At 41.7% G+C, this 25949-nt stretch overlaps 1 protein-coding gene across 5 annotated transcripts in view; it reads left to right on the forward strand.

Annotated features, from left to right (window-relative positions):
• Positions 1-4284: 4284 nt before the first annotated feature.
• TRPM7 (transient receptor potential cation channel subfamily M member 7) overlaps positions 4285-25949 on the forward strand; it is a 122802-nt gene continuing 101137 nt past the window's right edge. For all 5 annotated transcript variants that reach the window (XM_073304021.1, XM_073304025.1, XM_073304023.1 and 2 more), the window contains exon 1: positions 4285-4368. In XM_073304021.1, the coding sequence (XP_073160122.1) occupies positions 4366-4368 (3 nt within the window). In that variant the 5' untranslated portion in view covers positions 4285-4365. The remainder of the gene's footprint in view (positions 4369-25949) is intronic.

A 25949-nucleotide genomic window follows, 5' to 3' on the forward strand; every position in this document is an offset into this window, starting at 1 on the left:
CATGAGATGCCAGTCTCCTGGGCTCAAAGCTGTCTAGATTTGTTAGGCTGACTTTAAAGTGGAAGGAGGAGGATGAAGGAAGTGCATTCATTCATACTAAATACTCTGGCTAATGAAGTGATAAGGTGGAAAACAGCAAGGAGGAAATAAATGGATGTGGATAGATTAAGGGCCTGATTTTCAGAGGTAATGAACTCCTTGAGCCTTTTGAGTTTAGATGGAGTCGAGGGTTTCAGCACTTCTTTAAATCAAGCCCCAAGAGTCTATGTTCCAGTGCTATGAACATTGGCAATAAGCAAGACTAGCCCCAAATGATACTGTATGAAGAAGAGTGTGACCTAATAGTCATAACCAAAACTTGGTAACCTTGATTGGTATAACCTGTGGAGATGAGAGAGGGACATGATTGAAAAGGAGGAGACAGAATAGAGGCACTCTGTCAAAAGTACTTACAGCATTGGTGGGAATTCCACATTCTTGCTGCTTTTCCGCAGGGAAAGCCCTTGAGATTCCTCTGGAAGATTGCCTCTGCTGCTACCATTTATGCTTTCTCACCCAGCATATGGGTTACAATAAAATGGACACCGTTCTTGTCAGTTTCACCCAGCTGTCTCTGCTGGGCTGGCTGCACTAAAGAGCTGAGGTGGGGCAATCTTCCACTTCTTGTATTCAGATCTGTTGCAACTTGCTACCAGTTCTTGGTGCATTATGTGCTAGCTTGGCATGTGGGAATGAGTGATGTTCTAAAGTGGCTGGCCCACAGAGAGGATCAGACTTACTGCTCCTGTAGTGGTTGGTTATCCTTCAGTTCAACCTGCAGAGATGTGTGACTTGGAAGCTGAAGGACCAGGATGTTAGTTCCAGCTATCCATTTGTGTGACTGTTACAGAAATTGTGTGACTGTTACAGAAATTTGTCTGTTGCTTACAGCCCCCGAATTTGTCACAACAATGCTATTCACTGCTACTCTCACAGATATTTGTCCCTGTTATTGGAATTTTAAATGGAAAAATCATTACCTTCCTACAAGAGTGTCAGTGCAGGGAAATATCTGCAGATCAGTTCCACATAATTACATCAGAGCTTGTTTCTCATGGAATATGAATCAATTTCCTGAAAAAGTATTTTGATTTGTGTTTTCTGCTACATTTAGGTATACTTAAGTGTTTAGGGTCCAATCCTTCTATCCTTACTCACATTGTGTCACACTGATTTGAATGTACCACACATCGTACATAAGAGTGGCAAAATCTGGTCCTCAGGTAGCTGCAACTCAGTCTGAGATTCCCCCATCCCCCTACTTCTGTAATAACTTTGGTGTTTTTGCATTGGGCCTAGTAAATCAATTTTGTTCTTGACACTGTGATTTGCCTCCAGGCTGCTTTTTGTCACTGGAAAGAAAGTACTGCAAATATGTGGATTAGGTAAGAGTCAGTAGTTAACGAAACAGTAATGTTAGAAATCTGTTTTTGGAGAGTGATGTTTTGCTAGACCATTGGTATTTGTTATGGTCAGGACAGCAGGATTAATTCTTAACTGAAAACACCCTTTTTTGCTATCTCCTGGAAACAAACTGCAGATTATTGCAGTTTGAGATTTGTTACAGAGGATTTACCATGGAAATCCATAATGAAATTCTGCTATATTTTAAATTAATGGCATAGATTCCAAAGCGTGCTAGTTTTATTTTTTGTCTATAAGACAAGGTTCCTGCCCTGAGGAGTTTACACTACAAACAGGACTTATTAACGACAAAAGCAATCAGTTCCAACCACAGTACATTTTTCTGCAAATTTTGTTCCACACACGTGACATACACTTTAACATAGTGTTAATGAAGAATTCTCTCCCTTACCCAAGCATATGGTTGTAACCTGCAGGGAAAGCTTCAGTGATTACTAGATTTTTTTAAACATAATTTAAATAAGTTGAATTACCATAGCTCACTTTTGAAATACAACAACTGTACTCAGAGTAGCAGCCGTGTTAGTCTGTATCCGCAAAAAGAACAGGAGTACTTGTGGCACCTTACAGACTAACTAATTTATTTGAGCCCACGAAAACTTATGCTCAAATAAATTTGTTTCTAAGGTGCCACAAATACTTGTGTTCTTTTTACCAACTGTACTGTGCTTCGTGAACTGGGTGCATATTAGTGACCGGTTTTTATGGAGGCACATGTATCAAAATTGAGAAACACAGCAGTTAGGGCTTGATTCTTTGATGTGCTGACCACTTCCTTGAGATGCTAAACACCCTCATTTCACAGCAACTTTAATAGAGTTGAGCAGCTACTTTCTGCATGCCACTAGTGCCTCAAGGGATCAGCCCTAAAACGTTTCACCCATTCCCCAAAGCTAGTACTGTTTTTGCATGAAAAATCTTAAAAATTTTAAGAGATAGGCATGGTAGGCCCCCATCGGGAACAGAGTTAAGTGATTTGTCTTTGAATAATATGGTTCCAGTTAAACTGGTTTCTAACAAACTTTGAGAGGGGCCTACTCTTGCCATGTTGAAGAACTAGCAAATCCCTGTGCTAGCTTTAAAAACTTCTTTTTAGTTTTAAAATGCTTCTTTGAGCCCCAGCTATGCTGTATAGGGTAAGTTAAGTTGCTAAAGGCTGATGCAAGACATTTCCTCACTCCAGCAGTTGAGAGCTAGCCTCTCAGTCCTTGCTACTAGGGAAACATGGGACCTGAAATCTGATCTTTCCCAGAGCAGCAGTGTAAGGTACAAGCCTGCTGGACTGTCCCTGTAGGTTTTTTTCCCTGGCAGTGAGAGAGCTCACTACAGCTGGTTTTAGGCGACTGTACTAACCAGAAAAGGAGTACTTGTGGCACCTTAGAGACTAACCAATTTATTAGAGTATAAGCTTTCGTGAGCTACAGCTCACTTCCTCACGAAAGCTTATACTCTAATAAATTGGTTAGTCTCTAAGGTGCCACAAGTACTCCTTTTCTTTTTGCGAATACAGACTAACACGGCTGTTACTCTGAAACCTGTACTAACCAGGAGAACTTCTGATTGTTGCAGGCCAAGCAGTGTCAATTCTGGGGGACTGAATAGCTGACCTGTTAAGTATCCCTAATTCTGTTATGATTCCCCATCCCATACACAGCAGAGAATAACTTGTGCATCCGATGAAGTGAGCTGTAGCTCACGAAAGTTTATGCTCAAATAAACTGGTTAGTCTCTAAGGTGCCACAAGTACTCCTTTTCTTTTTGGGAATACAGACTAACACGGCTGCTACTCTGAAACCTGTCATCATGCAAGGCACTGCATTTAGCCCTATGGAGTGGAAATCTATCAACTGCATGAAAAGGAATGCATCCGATGAAGTGAGCTGTAGCTCACGAAAGCTTATGCTCAAATAAATTGGTTCGTCTCTAAGGTGCCACAAGTCCTCCTTTTCTTTGTGCACAACACACTCAGATCAACATGCCCCAGTCATAGGCTGGGATCTGCTTGAAAACCCCTCTTGGTAGTGAAGATAAGAGCTGGGCTGCGATCCTCCATTTTATGCCAATTCGCTGGGATCCTCGCTCGAAGGGCCACCACAGCCCTTGAGCGGGGCAGGGGCGGCTGCTTGGGAACATCTACAGCTGGCTCCGCGCCCGGCGCAGAAGAACATTTCCCGCCTTAGAGCCGAGGCGCGTCTTCCAAACGACCCTCAGTCCTCGCCCCAAAGCCCGCGGTGCCCCAGCACTTTCCCCGGTGGGAATGAGCGACGCTGGCGACGAGCGCCAGGAGAGCTGGTCCGGCGCCAGGGCAGCATCGCAGCGGTGCAGATTTGCTGCAGCAGCAGCGTTTCCCTCATGGTGGGTCTTTGTCCCTCAGGTGACCCTGGCCCGAGCCGACCTGAGCCCTGCGGCCCGGGGGGGCAGTGAGGAGACGGAGCCTGAGAGAGGCAGGGGAGAGCTGAGGGGCCGGGCAGGGGCGTCGGGGGCCGCGAAGCGGCACTCGGGGGTCACCCGCGGCAGAACAGGCGGAGGGAGGGAGGGAGGCCGGCGCCTCCCCTCGCGCCCGTGCGTCTCCCTCCCCCCCGGGGGCGGTGCGCGCTGACGCGGCAGCGCTGCTGCTCTCGGCCTAGGGGAGTCGCACAATTATGAGAAGGAGCCGCCGGGCCAGGACCGCCACCGCCAGCGTTGGGTCCCGGAGCAGAGCCGAGCTCGAGCCGCCCCGCTCTCCTCCTCGCCCCTGGAGCGCTGTCCGCTCCCGGCCTCTCCCTGCCCAGCCCCCCGCAGCCGCCGAGCTCAGCCCCGATAGATGGAGACAGGCCCCGCCACCGCCGAAGCACGAGCAGCAGCAGCCCGGGCCGAGGAGAGCCAGAGCCGGCGCCGAGACCCAGCCCGACCCTGAGGAGAATGGTGAGGGGCGGGGGTGGCTGGGCTTGTCTGGTCTGGGCTTGTCCCACCTCAGCTCCGACTCGGCCCCGGGAACCGCAGTGGGTTCGCCGGCTTGGAGCGAACAAGTCCCCGCCGGCTGCTTCGAGCCCGAGCCGGCCAGGGCCGCTCGCGCCCGCCCGCCCCCTGCCCCCTTGGCGGAGTGGGCATGGGGCTAGCCCATGGCGGTACCCCCGCGGCTCCCGGGGCTGGTCAGCAAGGCGAGTACTGGCGCCTCACAGCGCGCTGTCGTAGGCAAGCTAGTGGCGGGGAAGAGCCGGCTCAGGTGTTTCCGTCGTAATGGGCCCAGGTGTCGGCTCGCCAAGAGGGGCGCGCAGCTCTCCGAGAGGTCACTGCACGTTTCCTGGAGCGGATGGTGTCTTCCTTCACCCTGCGCCCTCCAACAAAGCGAGTTTGGTGTCAGAATAACCCTCTTGCTAGTTTTCAGTGTTTGTGTTGTCTCGTTATCCTCTCTCGGGACTAAATAATCCAATAATTTCGTCATACTTTAAATAGGCAAGAGCTTGCCATTGCACGGTATTTTTCGGTATTTATCGTATGTAGGCTTGGAAGGATTTGTTTTTTACCAGTAAGCGTCAATTTCACCACACTCCCACAAACCAGTGACAACGATTTTTCATCAATAAGAATCGAAAGAAAAATGCTGCTCGAGATCTTATTCGCGTTTGATGTGTATATTTTAACATGTGATGTTGGCAGTTTGCCTTTGTAAAGGTTCTAAAGCTTTAACTTCTTAAATCTTAACATCTGCTGTCATTAAATAATTATTTTCTGCCCTCCCCCCACCCACCGAAGTTTGTTGCAACTGTGAAAACTTAAATGGCTGTAAACTGGAAAAAAAAATGCTTAAACCCCATAATTTTGCACAACTGAAAATTTTAATAAAAGCTTAAACATAAACATTGATAATATCTGTCAAAATCATGAAAATTGAATTCTGCCAAGCGTAGTCACATGTGCGTCTTGATATAACCCACATTGTAGTATTGCTGCATACTGTACTGAGAATTTGAATCTGGGGTCTACCAGTTCAGCTCCTTTTCTCTTTTGCTTAAACTGCTTGCTTGTTTTGGGTCTTGTTTCTATTCAAGAATATCACTTAATTGTGACACACAGTCTTTTTAATAACGTACCCCTTTAATCATTTGCCTAGTCAATCAGAATTATTTTGTACACAGCTATATCTTTCTGAGACTTAACCAGTCCTCCATTTTAATTTTTGCCTATTTAATTCTTACATGTCATAACTTTATGTAAATAATAATACTAGAGTGCAGGTCCTAATATAGAGCCCTTTAAGACATTGCTACTTCCAGCCTTCTGCAAAGTATACTCAATTTTAATTTTAACCTTCTGTTTTTAATTACTAACCAGTTCTTTATCCCTCTGTTAATTGCGTAGCTGATGCTTAGAGTTGGTACAGCAATCCATCATGTTGAACTGGTTCAAAAAGCATTCCGAAAATCCAAATAGTGGTAAACAATAGATTTAATATTCTATCTAGACTAACGTTTTTAATTTTAAAAATGTTTTATAACATGACTTATTGTGTGAAACCATGTTGAGTCTCACCTAGTATGTTGTACATTTCTATACACAACTGTTATGCCTCTTAATAGTACAGATGTAGGATTTAGAAATTCTAGGACAGATGCTGAAAATTAGACTTCTCTATTTTAAATATTGGGACCTAGATTTGATGAGTTGACAGATTGCATCACAAAGTTTCATCCTGTATTTGTTAGTCACAGTATGTAACAGGAATGTATTGCAAATTGTTCCTTAATTGTCACAGGTTTCTGGGTTGAATTAGCATTAGCTGACTTACTTATTTTCTGGCAGTGTAGTAGATGCATCATAGTGTCTTGTACCTCCTGCTTTCGTTGGTGTTTGTCAAATGTTTCATGATATTCAGAAAGAATTATTTTACAAGCTAATTTGAACAGAATGTTTTATTTAAAATTTTATTTTGTGCTAAATTCAAGGTGGTTTTTAAACAGTCAGATCTTTTATAGAATATTTTAAATTTCTGAAATTTCTGAAGAGTTAATACTAGAAAAACTTGGTATGTATTAGGACCTGATTGTGAAAACACTTAAATAGGTGACAGGTTTCAGAGTGGTAGCCATGTTAGTCTATATCAGCAAAAAGAACAATGAGTACTTGTGGCACCTTAGAGACTAACAAATTTATTTGAGCATAAGGTTTTGTGGGCTAAAGCCCACTTCATCAGATGCATGCAGTGGAAAATACAGTCGGAAGATATATGTACAGAGAACACGAAAAAATGATGATAACCCACCTTAATCGATTACTCTCGTTAGAGTTGGTACGGCAATGATTTTTTCATGTTCTCTGTATGTATATCTTCCTATTGTATTTTCCACTACATGCATCTGATGAAGTGGGCTTTAGCCCACGAAACCTTATGCTCAGATAAATTTGTTAGTCTCTAAGGTGCCACAAGTACTCCTTGTTCTTTAAATAGGTGAGTAAGTTAGAAATCAATGTGATTACTCCATGACTACAGTTATTTAAGTGTTTTCAGAGTCAGACCTTAAATTTGTTTCAGTTTGGGACACTTTCTAATCTGTTGTTCAGAGGGGGGAAAAAACGCTATTTTGTTGTATTAGCAGGCTTCAGGTTGGATGTTCATCTGCTCCTTTTATCTCTTGCTGTTCTTATTTTCATAATTCTCACTAAACTGGGAACGTCTGAAGGCATTTTAAAATGTGACTTCTCATTCAGCAGGGAGATATGACGAAGTAGTGTAAGCGTAAATGTTTATTTTACAATCTGACCATGTAATTCTCCTCCCTCTATGTATCTCTCCACTGGCTCTGTCTAGTCTCTCACATTTCAATTTAAGCTTCTTGTCCTGGTCTTTGAGGCTCTGCATAATTCCCTCTGCTTATCCAGCTTTGTTTTTTATCATGTTGGCCCTGACTTCTCTGCTCCACTAATGATAACAAACTTGGATGCCCCATTCATTTGCTTCTCCCGCAGTCATGCCTTCCCTTCCTTAAACTGATGCAGTAGGCCCAAATCCACATCCCTCCTCTCCTTCAGAGTCCTTAAAACCCACCTATATTGTAATGCTAATACAATGTGGCTTTTTGTACCCCTTTAGTAGACAGACTAGGCACACAGGTATAAAGAGAGAGGTGTTGAATCTTTAAAAGAGGCAAAGGTGTTGAATCTTGTTACTTTCTGAGGCTACAGCTACACTAGAGAGCTTACAGCAGTAGCTGTCAATGTAACTTTCATCGCTCAGGGGGCAGTTTATTCACACTCCTAAGTAACATAGGTTATGCTGACATAAGCTGCAGTGTAGACATAGCCTCAGCTAACAGACTTGGTCCTTTGGCTTGAGGAGTAGAGGTTTTTGTTTTTGGGTTACATCTAGCCTATGGGTGTTGAAACTGGGACCTAAAAGCATAAGGAGTTCATACATATGCTTTTGTTGAGTAATTATATAATCTTGTTGCTCTGTTTACGTTCCCTCTTTCCCCACTCTACTGTTTTGTTTTCCCTTCATTGTGTTGTGTCACTTAGATTGTAAACTTTTTGAGGCAAAGACAGAGGATGCATATTTTTTTGTGCTCAGTAAATAAACTAACTAACATGGAATACTTCAATTCCACATTATTTAAAACAAAAGAATGTCCCCTACCTATTTGTTTCATTTTAATAAAAACGTAAAAGTGCCATTAATAATCTTACCGTGTGAAACAATCAGTTTGACCACATTTGTTTGAAAATTATTGTACCTTTATTGTTGCAAATAGCACCTGTGGCTTGCTAAGAAGTGTGGTTTAAAACCCCCCTCTATATAGATAATTTATAGGCAATTTGTGACAGCACTTTATATACAGTAGAACCCTCAGAGTTACTAACACCTTGGGAATAGTGGTTGTTTGTAACTCTGAACAAAACATTATGGTTGTTCTTTCAAAAGTTTACACCTGAACATTGACTTAATACTGGTTTGAAACTTTACTATGCAGAGAAAAATGCTGCTTTCCTTTATTATTATTATTATTTTGTTGTTATTATTATTATTTTAAGTACTTTTAACACAGTACTGTACTGTTTTTTTGTCTCTGCTGCCTGATTGTGTACTTCCAGTTCCAAATGAGGTGTGTGGTTGACTTGTCAATTTAAAACCCTGTTGCTCATAACTCTGAGGTTCTACTGTAGTCAGTTTGTTTCTTTCTCCCTGATGGAAAGACTATTCCAACCCTGATATTCTATTATATATATCAGTGGGAGGGAAGAACGCAGTGTCCCTTTAAGCAATATTTGAATATAGTTGAGATTGTGATTACAAGATGCTGATACTAAATTTGAAAATTCAGTATTTAACAGAGAGGTTTGGTATTTGTGAATTCTGCTTTAAAATTTGAAAGAGGAAGGTAAGGAAATGATCCTTTAGTATATTTTACCCAAAAAAGGATATATTTTACTGATGGATTTATTTCTTTTGAAATCTCTTCTTTTCTTCAATGGTGTCTACTTTTATTATAGTATTTGCATGCTGTATTGATCTGGTGAAACGTTTACTTTTTTTTTCCCCCCAAGTCTGAAGTAGAGTTAGTAATGCAAGTTGGCGGTAAAATAGTGCATGTTGTCCAGAATTAGTTATTGTCTTTGAGATAAAAGTTTCCAATTTCCAGTTTAAATAATTCTCTTCTAAGGGAGGGTTGAGCAGTGGAGTGGATGTCTGCTTAAAATTACCAGAAGAGGTGTAGCTAAAACTGCTTAGGAAAGCTGTCATATTTTCTAGTGGACAGCAAAAAAAAACTAAATAAGATGCAATGCCTGGATATCTTTTCTCCAATCTTGCAGTGACCAGTGTTTGAAATATTTTTTTTTAAAACTGTGCAAAAAGTTACAGTGAATTTTTGTTGTTGTTGTTGTTGGATGGGGGCTTTGATTCAGCTTTTATATTTGTGCCTCTTGCGTATTAAAATTTGAAACATTATTGGATATTTAGTTTATTTAGAATAACGTGAATATTAAGTAATTTTGCAACCCTTTGCTTAGTAATGTATCTCAGGTTGGCACACTTTTAAGTGGTTTGGGTATCAAGGTAGATGCGACAGGACTGTTAAAAATATTTATTTGCTTAGGACCACTGGTTCAAATCCAGGCAGCCAATTTTTGAGTAGATAAATTGAGTACCAGGCAGCTTACTACTTCTGTGTGTCTTGTTCCTTTACCACTGTAGTCTTTTTCTCTTGCTTGGATGCCTGCAATCTTGCCTCCCCACAAGTCCATTAAAAAGGTGACTGCTAAAATAATCTTCTTGGTTTGTTGCTGTAATGCTCCTCCCCCCAAGCCCTTTTATTGGCTACCTTCCTCCATTGTACCAAACATAAACTTGTCCTTTCTATCCAGCTTGTTGTGTTATAGCAAGGTTGACTCATACTTTTGCTCTGCTAACAATGCCAGCCTTGACCACCTATTTTTCTGGCAAGCACTTATGCACTTACTCTTAGGGTGCTCCTCATGAGTGGGGGAAAAGCTCCAAGTCAAAATCCAAGAAGCCACCACCTTAATCTGCTTCAGATCCCTCCTAAAATTCACCTCTGCTGCAATACATACAGAAATTCAAATGAGGTAGCAACTGGGCAGATGGAAAGTTGTGATCACTGCTGCTGAATGGCTGAGAATTGCGCACATCCTGTTGTATTTTTTACCTTGTCTCCTCTGTGCCCCAGCTCAGCTCACTTGTTTGTCTCTTAGGGCTTGTCTACCCTAGCCCCCCTGAGCGACAAGTTAATTTGATTTATAATTAGTTTGTGAAGTAAAAAGTTCTATATCAGGGGTTGTCAAACTTCATTGCACCGCAACCCCTTTCTGACAACAAAAATTACTACACAACCCTAGCAGGGGGGACCAAAGCCTGAACCCACCTGAGCCCCACTATCTTGCGTGGGGGAGCCAAAGCCGGAGCCCGATCACTCTGGACGGGGGATGAGGGGCAAAGCTGAAGTCCAAGGGCTTCAGTCCCAGGCAGAGGGCCTGAAACCTGAACTGTGTGGAGTGGGGCTCGGGCTTCAGCCCCAGGCCGTAGCAAGTCTAAGCCAGCAAGTCCAAGTCCTGACCCAGAGTTTGAGAATCACCGTTCTATATAAATTAACAAACTGTTTGGGACTTTGTGTACACTAGCCCTGCATTTATTTATTTGGGAGGGTGAATTTAGGAGTAAACTGACAAGAAACTGATTATTTCCTTATTATCAGTGTCTGTGTTTAATACCGCCATCCCCCAAACACAAACTTTTTAAAAATAATGTTAAGGTCATAAAAAATTGAAAAATCAAAGCATTTCTAAATATGGGTCTTGATTTTTTGGAGTAACATATCACTATGCAAAAAGAGTACACCATAGGTATGGGTCTTATTGGTTTGTCACAGGAACTTGGCATTATTATGTAGTTTTTATTTTAACCTCTCCCCCAGTCTCTCACATGAGGCTATATATAAAATGTGCATTATATAACTGATGGACCAGAATAGAAGTTACTCTCTTGACTAAATATGTAGTTGCGGCTGGAGAATCATACTTTATGGGTCAGATAAAACAAAGGGTTCATTTGGATTAGTTCCAGCATCCTGTGCACTTTACGTAATTAGGTCATGTGCTACCTTGATAATACTTTATGGAAATATAGGTACAGTATGTACTCAAGATAATTTTGCTAAGGTTTATTCTCTCCCATCTTTTTAACGTTTAAACTGAATGTTTTTTTTTAAAACATACATGTACAAAAAAGCATCTAAAATCTTAAAATGGCAGAATTGATTCTGTCGCCTACTCATTAGGAAAACGCAGGGACTGGGTTTGGATATCAACAGAAATATATACACACAATCACTGGTTGATTTACTTTCTGTTTAACTTTGAAAAATACAGATATTTATGAAGGTGCTGACATACTTCTAGTAGTGTGAATAGCACCTTTGTAGCACTAGTAGTGTGCCTTCTTTGTTTAGGGCTTTGAATTCACTGCATGATCAGAGGGGTTTACACAGTTTTAAAGTGCTTGCTATAGATCTATTTCTATAGATCTACAGGAAATCTTACTCAGGGTCTTGGCATCCATGCTGAGCAGCCAGGTTCCATTGTAAAATCCTGTTTTTATCCCCAAACAGGTAAGGCCTGTAAACTGCCAGATTTACTCTGACAATGTTTCTGCAAAGTTTGACTTGTTTCAAGTCACTTAAAAAAACCCCTGATTTGAAAATGATTGTGTTTTAATGATCTTAGCCTGACCTTGTTTTAAAAAAGTTTACTACTCTTTCAAACTCTTTGCATACTCCAATGTCTTCAACTTGTGCACAGTATATATGTGAAAAAAAACATAGGTTGTATTTGTGGATAGTTTTGAGTCCAGTCCTGCTTCCATTGACTTCAGTATGAGGTTTTCTTGTTTTATTTGACATTGATTTCAGTAGGAAAAGGATTGGGCGCAGTTTGTGAGCATGGTGCCCTCTACTGATTGGCAACAGCATGAAAAAAGTATGGGTGCCAACATGGCTGATAGGAGATCTGTTAACCGTCTCAAGTAATGGAGGCCTATAATGTATTGGAACTAGTGTCCAGGGTTCCAGTCCTGGCTCTGAAAACTAGAATGCTTTCTGAAAATTTTGAGAATACTCTATTACATTAATAATAATGTACTGAGATTAAAACACTTTTTAATATTTTTGGTGAAATGTCTTAATGATATTTCTTCAAAAACAGACTCCAGCGAGAAACTGCAGAACTGGAATTAATTTGCAAATTGGACACCATCAAATTAGGCCTGAGTAAAGACTGGGAGTGGTTGGGTCACTACAAAAACTAATTTCCCCCTGCTGATACTCACACCTTGTTAACTATTTGAAATGGGCCACCTTGATTATATTGGCCTCATTAGCACTACAAAAGTGATTTCCACCCCTTCTTGTCAACTGTTGAGAATAGCCCGCTTCTACCTTAATTGAATTGGCTCATTAACACTGACCCCCTACTTGGTAAGGCAACTCCCATCTTTTCATATGCTGTGTATTTTTACCTCTCTACTGTATTTTCCACTCTATGCATCTGATGAAGTGAGTTTTAGCCCACGAAAGCTTATGCCCAAATAAATGTTAGTCTCTGAGGTGTTACAAGGACTCCTCATTGTTTTTAATGATATTTGTCTCCCTCTGTTTTCCCAGTGAAATCACATTAAACTGTGACATTTTATTATAGGTAGCTTTTTCTGTTTTTTTACAAGCAGTTTTTATATACAAAAATATTAAAATTTAATTAAGACATCAATACTATGTCAAAACTAGACAAGGTTTTCTGTGAATGAAAGCAATGGAAGAAAAACTGTGTGCTTGTGTGTGTGACTTTTTTCACATGTATAAGTTTTCTCAGGGTCTAGGACCTAACATAGATAAACTAATAGCAGTAACAGTTGCCTCTTGCACGTTACTGAAGCTAAGTGTCAAATTATGAATTAGGTCTGGAAAAATTATACATTACTTGCATGTTAGTTTTATTTAGGGAATAATATAATTGAAATATGTACCAATATAATTTCAAAATTTTTTCTTCAATGACTAGCTCATTTATAAGTCTTAAATAAAGGCCAAAGTGATGCCACTTGCTGCTATTTTCTTTCTCTTTTTCTTTTTTTCTTCCTTCCTTCCCAATTTTTGTAAGGGTAACGTAACATCACATTCTTGCGATTTTTGACACAAGCAGGAATTCATTCATGTAAATTTCTTTTCAATTTTAGCTATAGGTAGAATAACTTTGGTACTGCCTTTCTCCATGAACACTGCTAGTCATGGTTTAATATGGTAAATATGCACTTTTTTCACAGTAGAAAAAATATGTTCACCTAACTCAGTCAAAATCAAAATGGCAAGTGTGATAGCTTGAATTTTATATCATGCAGTAGTTCTTCTTACCTTCCCCTGCTCAAATGGTTGGTTGTTTCCTCGGCTTCTAGATTTTCTGCAGTCACTCCTTTCATACTTCATCTTGTTTGGTATTAATGCAAAAATACATCTAGAGGAGATGGAGGAACTTGCAGCTCCTCTCATTGCATAGTCTGCTTGTATGTGCCTGATGAATTTTTAGGATTTCTTGTATGCTTGACAGCTGAAATCCAAGATCTGCTTTGTTCTTCCTTTTAAAAAACAAAAAATTGTGTAAGTACTACAAGGAGAGAATCGCTTCTTGTCTAATCTGCACTTCTTGAAAAACACAGGAATTTTAAAACTGGAATTCTTGCCCTTATAAACAATAATCTCTGTAGCTGTCCTGATAGGTAACTTGTCTTTAGCTACCTCTTGCTGTCTATAAAATGTCCAGACTTCGGACAAAAATATTTACACAACCTTTGTAGATACAGCTATCATATATAAAATATGAATGCTTCATCCTTATTGAACTTCATCCTTGGGGTGTAAAATTGGGTTTTGAACTGGAATTTGGCCAAAAAGCTGCTCTGTTCAGCAATGGAAGCATTACCCTAATGTGGGGAGGATCTTCTGTTGCACAGATGCTCCTACTCCTCCCAAATACTTCAGGCCTCTAGGATGTGGCTACAGAAAAATGGACATTGCAGAAACACATTGCATTAAATCCCAGCGCAGTTTTCAACTCTGTTAGGTCACCAGAGCAGCCCTTATTGTGCCAGAAGCAGTGTCACTCTTCTATCTAGCATAGCTAGTGCCTCACATAGAAAAGCCATGATGAACTCTCTACCCTCTTCTTCCCCTCTGATTTTCTATAATCAGCTTGTTCGGCTGGTCTACCTTTGTTGTTCTTGCTTCTCTTCCATTCCTCCTTAATGTGCATGGGGCCACCCTGTTTAATTTTTGACCTGTCTATATTACATCTAATGGCACCAGATGACCTGAATAGATCTCATGACTAAAAATTGTAGTGTGAATGAAACTAACTGTATTCCTGTATCCAACTGTGGGGGTGGGGTGGGAGGGGAGTGGCAGCAGGGTGTGTGTGTGTGTTTGGGGAGGGAAGAGCTTTGATCCAAACTCTTTTCTGTTGACCTACATATCTCTAGAAAAATGTAGCTCCGGTAACTTTACAGTTCCTCTAAGTTAAAAACCATACTCTATGTATATATTATGAGATGTCCAGAATGTATCTGTCAGTTTTTAACTAAATGTTCATATAGGTTTTCAGTTGTGGATATCAAAACAGGCTGTTTTGTTCTGTGGAAGTCTTGTTTTTGTATTTGTTCATTATATCTCATTTGCTTCTGGCTTAGGAAACACACAGATAAGTGAACATATACATAATACTCCATTACATGCCTTTCTGAGAAGGGGATGGTAATAACATTAGTAATTTTAAAAAGTGTAAAAGGGCTGTTCTTCATATGACTATGCTTTTGTGTTCTTTTCTTTAGCAGATAGCTGATATTTTAGGTCACATGAACTTCTTTTGAACAAGTTCATAATGTGATATAATTGGAGGGTCTAATAAATACATAATATGCAAGTTTGAAAACTACCTGGAAGAAGTACTTGTATGATATGGAGTTTTGTAAGATTTTTTTCCTCACTTTCTCCAATATTTACTCCTGGGGGTAGCTATTCCACTGTGCAAGTGGCCATCGTCTGCTGCAGAGTGTTTTTGGGAAGGGTTTGCAATGCCTCATGTGGGTAGGCTCAGTGTCCCATGATGCAGCTTTCTCCATTCCATGGGCTTCCTAGTATGTTTCATGCTACTTTTCAACAGCCCCTGTAAACTGCTTACCTGCCATCTGTCAGAAAGCAAAGATCCAGTGTTGCTCTCCAGTACTGTGATGAGCATTGTGAATACTGTGCACCTGATTCCGCATTTTATGAGATGAGACTCTGATGCTGGTTTCTGCCCTGCTGTGTGCCATGGGCAGAAACAATTCAGGATTGCTGCTGTCATTCATCGAGCAACTGCACACGGTGGACCGTCGGTTCTGGGCTTGAGAAACAAGGACTGAGTAGTGGGGTCACATCATTATGCAGGTATGGGATGACAAGCAGTAGCTGCAGAACTTTTGGACGCACAAAGCTGCTTTCCTGGAACTGTGTGTGGAGTTCACCCCAGCCCTCCAGTGCAGGAACACCGAAATGAGAGCTGCATTAACAGTGGAGAAGTGAGAGGCAATTGCTGTGTGGAAGCTGGCAACACCAGACTGCTACCAATCAGTCAAGAATCAGTTTGGAATGGGGAAATCCACTGTGGGGGTTGCAGTAATACAATTAATGCAGGACCATTAATCACTTCCTGCTACCAAGGACTGTAACTCTGGTCCAGGTGTGTGAAATAGTGGATGGTTTTGCAGTAGTGGGATTCCCTAACTGCAGTGGAGCGATAGATGGCATGCCTAATCCCATTTTGGCCCCAGACCACCTTGCGCTGGCGTATATCAACAGATAGGGCTACTTTTCTATGGTATTGCAAGCGCTAGTGGATCACTGGGGTTGTTTCACCGACATCAGTGCAGGCTGGTCAGGGAAAGTGCATGATGCACGAATCTGTAGAAGCACAGGCCTGTGCAGCAAGCAGGGACTTTCTTTCCAAACCAGAGGATTACCATTGTGGATGTGAAAATGCCGATAGTGATCCTGGGAGACCCAGCCTTCCTCTTGATCCTGTGGCTCATGAAGCCTTACAACTGCCACCTTGACAGCAGCAGGGAGTGCTTCAACAACAGGCTCAGCAGATGCAGAATGACTGCTGAATGCCCCTTTGGCTGCTTAAAGGGGCTCTTGCACTGTCTTCTCAGCAGGTTAGACCTCAGTGAGGAAAATATCCTCATGGTTATAGTTGTCTGCTGTGCCCTTCACAATATATGTGAATCAAAGAGGGAGAAGTTTCTCCAGAGTGGAGGTGGAGTGGCTGTCTGCTGCTTTTGAGTAGCCAGATACCTGGGCTGTAAGAGGGGCTCAACGGGGAGCTTTTTGGATCAGGAAGGCTTTTAAAGGAGCATCTTAACAATGGGCCATAGTAATGTGTGTTTGTTTATCCAGGGTTTTGTGTGTGGTGGTTTTTTTTTTTTTTTTTTTTTTTGCACTGTAGTAGTATGAACCTTGTAATGGTTTCTGTGTGTGCGCTACTGTAACTGCACCTCTTGGTACTGTCTTTGAATGTTAGCAGTAGTCACCATATGTTGGAGAATAATAAAGATTTGTTCACTTTCCATAAGTTCAGTTTTATTCCACACCCATGCAAACATATTTATGTATTAGTAACATACTTTTCCCTGTATGTAGGAAGTTTATCTTTATAGGGGAAGGAACAGGAAATTCACACGCACATTTGCCAATGAGACTCCTAGAGCTGGGTGTATGTCCAGCTGTCATTGTGCGAATTGTCCCATGGGGTGGAGAACCTGGGGTATTGCTCAGCCCCCTGAGGAAATGAGGAATGTGGGGGGAGGGGGACTGGTGGGTGCAGGAAGGCAGTTCTGTATGGGCAGCAGGGGGAGGCGGGCATGGATATGTTCAGCCTTAAGTTCAGTGAGGGACTACAACATGTTTGTTTGCTCCCTGGTCAGCGTTATCATAGGTTCTTGCCCATTTCCGATCCTGACCATCCCTCTGCAATTTCTCACTGATGCCTCTCTCCATGCTCTTTGCTCACAATCTGAAGCACCAGATGACTGCAGCACCTCCTTGAACATGTCTGCCTTACTCTTCCAGTTTCTTTTCCTTATCCAAGTGAGGTACTCCACTGTTGTGTGGGAGACTGTTAAGGGCACACCTGCAGCTGCTAAAGAAACAAAAGACAGAGGGGTTTTTGTCAGTGCACTTACACTCTTGATCCAAATAAGTAACCAGCACATCTTTCTTTGGCACTCCCATAGTGCAGTGGTAGCCCCTGGTCTGGGAGGGGGTGAGTTGGAACAAAAGAAGGGGTACCCAGGGGATATCAGTACCAGCGCATAGCAGAGCTGGTATGCATTTGTGTGCTGCCAGGGCAGATAGTTGTCCAATACAGGTATAACTAGGGGCACCCCCAGAAATTTTTTCCATGGCATGCACCCCTGGGTGGGGGAGATGGTGTTATACCAATAAATTAAAAACCAGCAGGATCTTATTAAAGGGAAAAAGGCAAAATACCAAATTTATTGTGAATACAGAAAGAATCATAATAAGCAGTTAGTTATAACATTCCATTCAATCTCATATTTATTCACACATTCATTCCTACACACACACACACACACAGACAGACACAGGTTCTGCAAGGTTATCATCATAGTTACCAGCCTTAGAGTTGCTCATGCCAAGCCACTGGCCAAGTGGCCTGGACATGAGGAGGGAGCAGGGCCTTGTCAGATGCTCATCTGATGCTCCTGGAAGTTGGTTTGCAGAATCAGAGCCCCAAAGCTCTCACTTTCTAGAGTCTATTTTTATAGGAATTTATTCCTAAGCCAATCTGTGGGAATTGCTTCATCATGCTGTTGCTGAATCAATCATCAGATGTCACATTCCTGACGGCTCTGTGCTGCCAGATGTTATCTTGTTCTTTGGTTCTCCCATTCTTGATGCTGTTGGGTGGATTCCAGTCTGCCCTCTGGGGGTCTTCTGGTTATTTCCACTTGACGCCTTCTTCAGCTGATGGACACTGGCTTCTTAGGCTGGCACCTCCCTGATCATTCAGTTATTATCCACACCAGGCATCCATCCACATACATCCTCTATCTCTCTTTTAATCACAATTGTTAATACAACAAAAGGGCGGGGAGTGTCTGGGTGCTGTTTCTGTTGTTAGAGTATTGCTTTGAGTCTCTCTCTGTGTGAATTGCTTTGAGAACAGACTCTGTCTTAGAATGTACTAATGCAATTAGCAGCTTGCAAGTTTCACACATAGAGGTAGAGAAACAGTACCAAAAACCAAGAAATCTCTTAATTAGTAATACCCTGGAATTTAAACTATGGGAAATCAAACTCATTTGTGATTTTAATACAGAACTTCTTTAATATGGTCCAACAATGGGACACCAAGGTTGGTGGTGGTGGTGTTGAGTCCTGCCCCCAGGGGTAGGTGGAAGAGAGACCCAAGCAGTATGGGTTGGAGTCTGCCCCTGGAGTTGGTTGCTGAGTGTGGGGCAGGCTCACTCTGCAGCTGCAGCCCCAGTCCCATGGGGCTGTCTGAGCTCAGCTCCCTTCTTTGGGCATTGCAATGTGGCCCAGGCATCACAGCACCACTCAGATTTGGCTCAGCCACTCCTCCATAATGATATGAAGGTGCTGACTGGGTCAAATTTGAGTAAGGGGCGCTGCAACCCCGTTCACCAGATTGCAATGCCACTCTCGCAAATTTGGCCTGGCCGGCTCCCCCATTAGGGGCCTTGTCAAATCTGAATGGTACTACCACCCTGGAGATTACAATGCATGGAGCAGGGAGCCTCTTACAACGTATTCTTCTATTACTAGTGTTGCGACAGACCATGTCCACTATTAATTAGTATTACTTATATAGCACTGTAGACATGCATGACATTCTACAAAACAAAAATGGAGTCCCTGTGGTAAAGAGTTTATACATTAAAACCTCAGTTCTGTAAAGATTTAAGCATGTCCCTACCTTTACATACTGTGAGTGGCAATGTGTAAAGTTAAGGATGTGCTTAAATCTTTGTTGGATTGGGGCCAGAATTAAGACCAGGACAAGAATAGACTGCAAGAACAGAGCACTGGGGTTAAGAGAAGATGAGGATGGAGATAGTAAGATAATAGCACTTGGGGCTGAGGATGTAGGAAGTAGTGCCCATGTCATGAAGGTTACATAATTTTGGGATTTTAGTTGAAACTTATGACTGAAAGCCTCATTGAACAGGTGGGTTTTGAAAAAGGACTTAAGAGTGTGGAAGCATGGCAGATGCAAGATGGAAGACTCGTCAGAGTGCTACAGTAAATGAAAGAGGACACGGAGGCAGTAGGAAATGAACAATGAAAGATATAGTCAAACAGCTTGGGTTGAGCAAAGAGTATGGGAGTGCAGAGTTTGAGAGTTAGGGATTATGGCTAAATATATGGTAAAGTGTGACTACTGTTTCTCAGGCAAAACTTGCTTGTTTTATTGTTACATCATCCTCCCCTTTAATCTGTTTTATCAATTTTGTCACAAATGAAGATTGTGATCTCTTTGGGGGCAAGGAATGTGTGTTACTTTGTGTCTTTACAGTCCCTAGCACAATGGGTCTTGATCCCTGATTTTGGGCCTCTAGATATTACTATAATAATAAAGAATAAGCCACGGAGAGCCTAGAAGCCATAAATGAGAGGCTTGAATTTGATCCAGGAGCCCCTATAAAACAAGCAAAAGAATTTTTGGAAGGGCTGAATTTTTTTAACTTAATATTTTCACTTGGTAATCTGGAGATAGGAAACTGAGTGGTTGAGAACTTTATTTTTCCTGTTTGCTTCCCCCCACTCCACTTACTATTGATGATCATGGGTCTGGTCTGGCCTATGCTACAAGTTAGGTCAATGTAAGCCGCCTTGCATTGACTTAGTTGAGCATGTGTCTACACTTAAATTTGTCACCCACCAACATACAGTGATTTGTTACGCCACTTCCCTGAGCTGTGTTAAGCCATATTTTATGTGAGCTTGATGCAGTGCTAACACTGCGTTACTTAGATTGACCCTAGCAGTCCTCCAGCAGCTGTTCCACAATGCCCGACAGTGACCGCTCTGGTCACAATTGTGGACTCCTCTGCTCAGAGGTCACAGAGACCACGTAGCAGTTCTCCATTGTTGTGTGCCCAGCTGACCATGCTGGCCACATGCTCCAGATGCTCTCCAGCTTGGAGTAGACAGGAGACATTGGATCTCCTGGGCCTGTCGGGAGAAGCTCGGACCAGCAATAGAAACGTGGATATCTGAGTAGGTTGCATGGGGGATGCAAAAGAAGGAGTATGACAGGGAAACGACAGCAATGCTGTGTGAAAGTGAAGAAACTGCATCAGGCACTTCAGAAGACCAGGGAGGCCAACAGTTGATCTGGTGCTGAGCCACAGATTTGCCGCTTTTACAAAGAGCTCCATGCCATATTTTGAGGAAACCCCAGTACTACCCTGCAGACCTCTGTGGATACCTCCTAGGAGCTTGAGTCACAGGCCCCTGGCATGAAGAGCAAGGATGAGGAGAAGATGGAGGAGGATGGGGAACATGTGACGTGGGGTGGGGTGGGGTGGTCCTCTACTGCTGCAAGCTAAGACCTGTTTGAGATTCTGCCATAGTCCAGTACCTTCTGGTATTTGAGCATGGGCGAACCCAATACAAGGGAGGAAACCTTAAGTGTGTAATTGTATTTCCCATTACAATGATGTATTGATGGCACCCCCAAGTTAACAGGACACAGCTATTGACCTTTCATTAATTTACTTGCACTAGAAGAGGTAGCGGTATAACAAAGAGAGGTAGTGTTGTTGTTTGCTTTTTGTTCCCGTGTAGTTCGGTAAAGGGGGAGGGGCATGTGGAGCAGTTTGTTTACATACACAGGAATGTCCCTTGAATCCTCCTGAGAGATCTCTATGGAGCTACTCTGCAATCTCTCCTGAAAGTTTCTAGGGATGGCAGCCTTATTTCTTCCTCCATGGTAGGATGCTTTCCCATGCTAGTCATTGATAACTTCAGCAGACACCAATGCAGAGCACAGGGTAGCAGCATACGGTTCCAGGCAGCGTGGGGACGCCAGCAGCAGCTGTGCTTTCTCTACCTTTGTTACCATCATAAGTGAGAGATGGGCTAAAATCACCACTGCCTGTGGAAAATGATGCTGGTATTCAATGCCATTGCCCTATACTCATAGTTCATGCAACTGAGCAGTTCCCTTCTCATTTTTCTCACCCCTGGCAGGCCATATTCACTAGTTCTGTGAGTGTTACCATGCACAAGCACTCTGAAGCAGAAGTGTCAATAAGCATGTCTTGTTTAAAATTTACAGGAGCAAGGGAAGGGAGTTGTGAATCTTAACTATAACTTTCTATTTTGGTTATACTGACAATGATACCGCTGTGTGTTTTATCTGCTGTTGTTGCAGCCTTGAGGGGTTCACCCTCCACAGGCTTGGAATACCTGAGCCATCTTTACTACTTCACAACATATGCTGCAGAGTGCTTAGCAGTTCAGAAAACAGTCCCTTACTTGTTACTGTACAGTGTGACTCAACTCATAGGATCAGTGACAAACCGTGTAATAATCATAAATATACAGCAAACACTACAAAATTAATAGTGCAATGACAGTGTTATATTCATAATGTGCATCAAGCACCACACAATTCCTAACAGGTCCCAAAACAGCAGGGCCAGGTAGAGCACAGTACATCACAATGATTTACTGTGGCTCACTGTTAAAGTGGTCTTTTGAAGCCTCCTTGAGCTGTATAACTCCGCATTGAGCTCTTCTAATAGCCTTTGTGTCTGGCTGTTCAAACTCAGCAGATAGCCGATCCACCTCTGCCCTCCACTCTGGCAGCAACTTTTCCCCCTTTGTTTCACAGATATTATGTGGGACACAGCAGGCAGCTATAACCATTGGATCTCAGAGAAAAAAAGCATCCCAATCTTGTGAATATACAATCTACCAAAGTGAAACTTACAAATGTAGATTTTTTTCTTACATAACTACACTCAAAAATAAAACAATGTAAAACTTCAGAGCCTGCAAGTTCACTCAGTCCTACTTCTTGTTCAGATAATCACTCAGACAAACAAGTTTGATTACATTTACAGGAGATAATGCTGCCGCCTTCTTGTTTACATTGTCACCTGAAAGTGAGAACAGGCGTTCTCATGGCACTATGGTTGCCGGCGTAGCAAGATATTTATGTGCCAGATGCACTAAAGAGTCAAATGTCCCTTCATGCTTTAACCATCGTTCCAGGGGACATGTGTCCATGCTAATGACGGGTTCTGCTCGATAACAATCCAAAGCAGTGCGGTTTGAAGCATGTTAATTTTCATTATGTGAGTCAGATGCCACTAGCAGAAGGTTGATTTTTCTTTTTTGGTGGTTTGGGTTCTGTAGTTTCTGCATCGGAGTGTTTCTCTTTTAAGACTTCTGAAAACGTGCATCGTACCTCGTCCCTCTCAGAAATTGGAAGGCACTTCATTTTCTTAAACCTTGGGTCGAGTGCTGTAGCTATCTTCAGAAATCTCACATTGGTACCTTCTTTGCGTTTTGTCAAATCTGCAGTGAAAGAGTTCTTAAAATGAACAACATGTGCTGGGTCATCATCTGAGACTGAGAGAACCTGGATTTGTGCAGGAAATAGCCCAACTTGATTATCATGCACATTGTGTAAAGAGTTGTCACTTTGGATGGGCTATCACCAGCAGGAGAGTGAATTTGTGTGGGGGGGTGGAGGGTGAGAAAACCTGGATTTGTGCTGGAAATGGCCCACCTGATGATCACTTTAGATAAGCTATTACCAGCAGGACAGTGGGGTGGGAGGAGGTATTGTTTCATATTCTCTGTGTATATATAAAGTCTGCTATAGTTTCCACGGTATGCATCCGATGAAGTGAGCTGTAGCTCACGAAAGCTCATGCTCAAATAAATTGGTTAGTCTCTAAGGTGCCCCAAGTACTCCTTTTCTTTTTGCTGGCACATATATGGCACAATGCGAGTAAAACAGAGCAGGGGACATACAATTCTCCCTCAAGGAGTTGAGTCACAAATTTAATTAACTCATTTTTTAATGAGCTCCATCAGCATAGAAGCATGTCCTCTGGAATGGTGGCCAAAGCATGAAGGGGCATACGAATGTTTAGCATATCTGGCACGTAAATACCTTGCAATACTGGCCATGCAACTACCTGTTCTCACTTCTGGTGATGTAAACAAAAAGAGGGCAGCATTATCTCCTGCAAATGCAAACAAACTTGTTTAACTGAGCGATTATCTGAAGAAGTAGGACTGAGTGGACTGTAGGCTCTGAAGTTTTACATTTTGTTTTGTTTTTGAGTGCTGTTATGTAAGAAAAAAGATCTACATTTGTAAGTTTCACTTTCATGATGAGATCACACTACAGTACTTGTATGAGGTGAATTGAAAAATACTATTTCTCCATCATTTTTACAGTGCAAATAGTTATAATAATATTTACTTTGATTTCAATTACAACACAGAATACAATATATATGAAAATGTAGAAAAACATCCAAAATATTTAATAAATTTCAATTGGTATTTTATTTAATAGTGCGATTAAAACTGCGATTAATCATGTTTTTTTAATCACAATTAATTTTTTTGAGTTAATTGCTAGAGTTAACTGTGATTAATTGACAGCCCTAGTCACAACTGAATTTCATGCACTGATTAACTGGAGAATACTTTCCTCAACAGCTACTTCAGCTCACTAATGCAGTAGCAGAAGCTTTTTAAAATGGTTTAGGAGATGTATATAAAGCTTCCTTCTGATGTATGTTCTCAAAGTCAAGTGGCACTTGGGTCTTGCAGCAGAGAAAATGTTTGATAAAATAATGGTTACTTTTGTCAAAGGCCAGGATCTCTGTGAAACTGTTCATCACCAAAGCTCTTGAACTGGCTGAAGGGTTTTCTGAAGAGCAGGTTTGTCAACAAGTGATTCTTTGTTGCTTTGACAAAGATTATTTTCTGTGTTTAAAGGAGCCGTTGTGATGTTGAAGATCCTGGTCTTGGTTAAATTGTTGATTTGGAGTGAGCCCTGCCTGTGAATCAGTTGAACAGTAGGACAGGTTGAAAATTTTCTTGTTTTTTTTTTTCTTTTTTCTTTCTTAAAATAACTTAAATGAGACTATCGAAAAAAATCTAATTGTGAAAATTTTGTTTCAGGAGCAAGGCTTTTTTTTTTTTTGATGGAAAATATTTTTATGTGAAAAACCAGCTGCACTGTTCTGCTGATTCATGAGCAGAGGTCTTAAGCCAATTGTATACATTTCAATAAAGAACAGAGTCTTCAACATAGCAATGGCTCCTTTCATGCAGCAGAGAACCTTCATTTGCTCCTGAACCAGTTCTTGAATAAAAGTCTTGTCTAAACAAGCAAGTGGCACTGGTTTAACTTTAAAATGTGACTATTTTAAAAAAATGACTCAGTTTTAACTTAAAGCTGGCACAATTTTCATGTGTATTTGAGGCCAATGGTTCTGTTCTCTGTAAAAGAAATAACTGGCCAGGAGTTGGGAAATTAAAAAAAACCCAAAGCACCGCACATGCTCACACAAAACTAAAAAGCAAGAACATTAAAAGTTAAGGCTCTCAACTTCAGTTTGATCTACTCCCTTCCCTAGAGACACACATCTTAACACCAGCATAATCACCATACGCTGCAGACCAGAAACATAGCTGTACTGAAGTAGTGTTGGCAGACTTCCAGCACCCCAATGTCCAAACCTGCAAAACCTTGTAAACCTGTGCATGTTTGGAAGGGACTGTGAGGGTGGAGGGGGAAGGAGTCTGGTTTGGTTTGTAGAGGTGGGTGGACTTAGTTTGGGTTGGGGGCACTGGAAGGCTGGCATCCCTACTAGGGCAGAGTTCAGATTGTGGTATGGTTGAGTGCTAATAATGAGGTGTATGCCTTTGGCAGAGGAAATTTACTGTTGGTAACCGTAACTTCATTTAAAGAACAAAGTATAAGGTGTAGAGCAAATTTAACTGACACACAACACTGTGTGTCCGTACAGGCTCATTAAATGAAATTCACTGTTGCTGGAAATAACACAAATCAGTTATACTTCATTTGTGATCTTTCACTAGATATTGACTATAGCGAACTACAACCCATATTTTCAATATGATCTAAGAATTGCTTGAGTTTAACTGTGAAAGAGCAAAATATTGCAACTCTGGATATTATCTCTGTCAAGGTTCCTTCCCCACTCTGAACTCTAGGGTACAGATGTGGGGACCTGCATGAAAAACCTCCTAAGCTTCTCTTTACCAGCTTAGGTCAAAACTTCCCCAAGGTACAAAATATGCCACTCTTTGTCCTTGGATTGGCCGCTACCACCACCAAACAAATACTGGTTACTGGGGAAGAGCTGTTTGGACACGTCTTTCCCCCCAAAATACTTCCCAAAACCTTGCACTCCACTTTCTGGACAAGGTTTAGTAAAAAGCCTCACCAATTTTCCTAGGTGACTACAGACCCAAACCCTTGGATCTGAGAACAATGAAAAAGCATTCAGTTTTCTTACAAGAAGATTTTTAATAGAAATAGAAGTAAATAGAAATCACCTCTCTAAAATCAGGATGGTAGACACCTTACAGGGTAATTAGATTCAAAACATAGAGAACCTTTCTAGGCAAAACCTTAAGTTACAAAAAAGATACACAGACAGAAATAGTTATTCTATTCAGCACAATTCTTTTTTCAGCCATTTAAAGAAATCATAATCTAACACGTACCTAGCTAGATTACTTACTAAAAGTTCTAAGACTCCATTCCTGGTCTATCCCCGGCAGAAACAGCATATAGACAGACACACAGACCCTTTGTTTCTCTCCCTCCTCCCAGCTTTTGAAAGTATCTTGTCTCCTCAT

This window comes from Lepidochelys kempii, chromosome 10 (genome assembly GCF_965140285.1).
Source record: "Lepidochelys kempii isolate rLepKem1 chromosome 10, rLepKem1.hap1, whole genome shotgun sequence".
In the NCBI taxonomy this organism is placed as follows: domain Eukaryota; kingdom Metazoa; phylum Chordata; order Testudines; family Cheloniidae; genus Lepidochelys; species Lepidochelys kempii.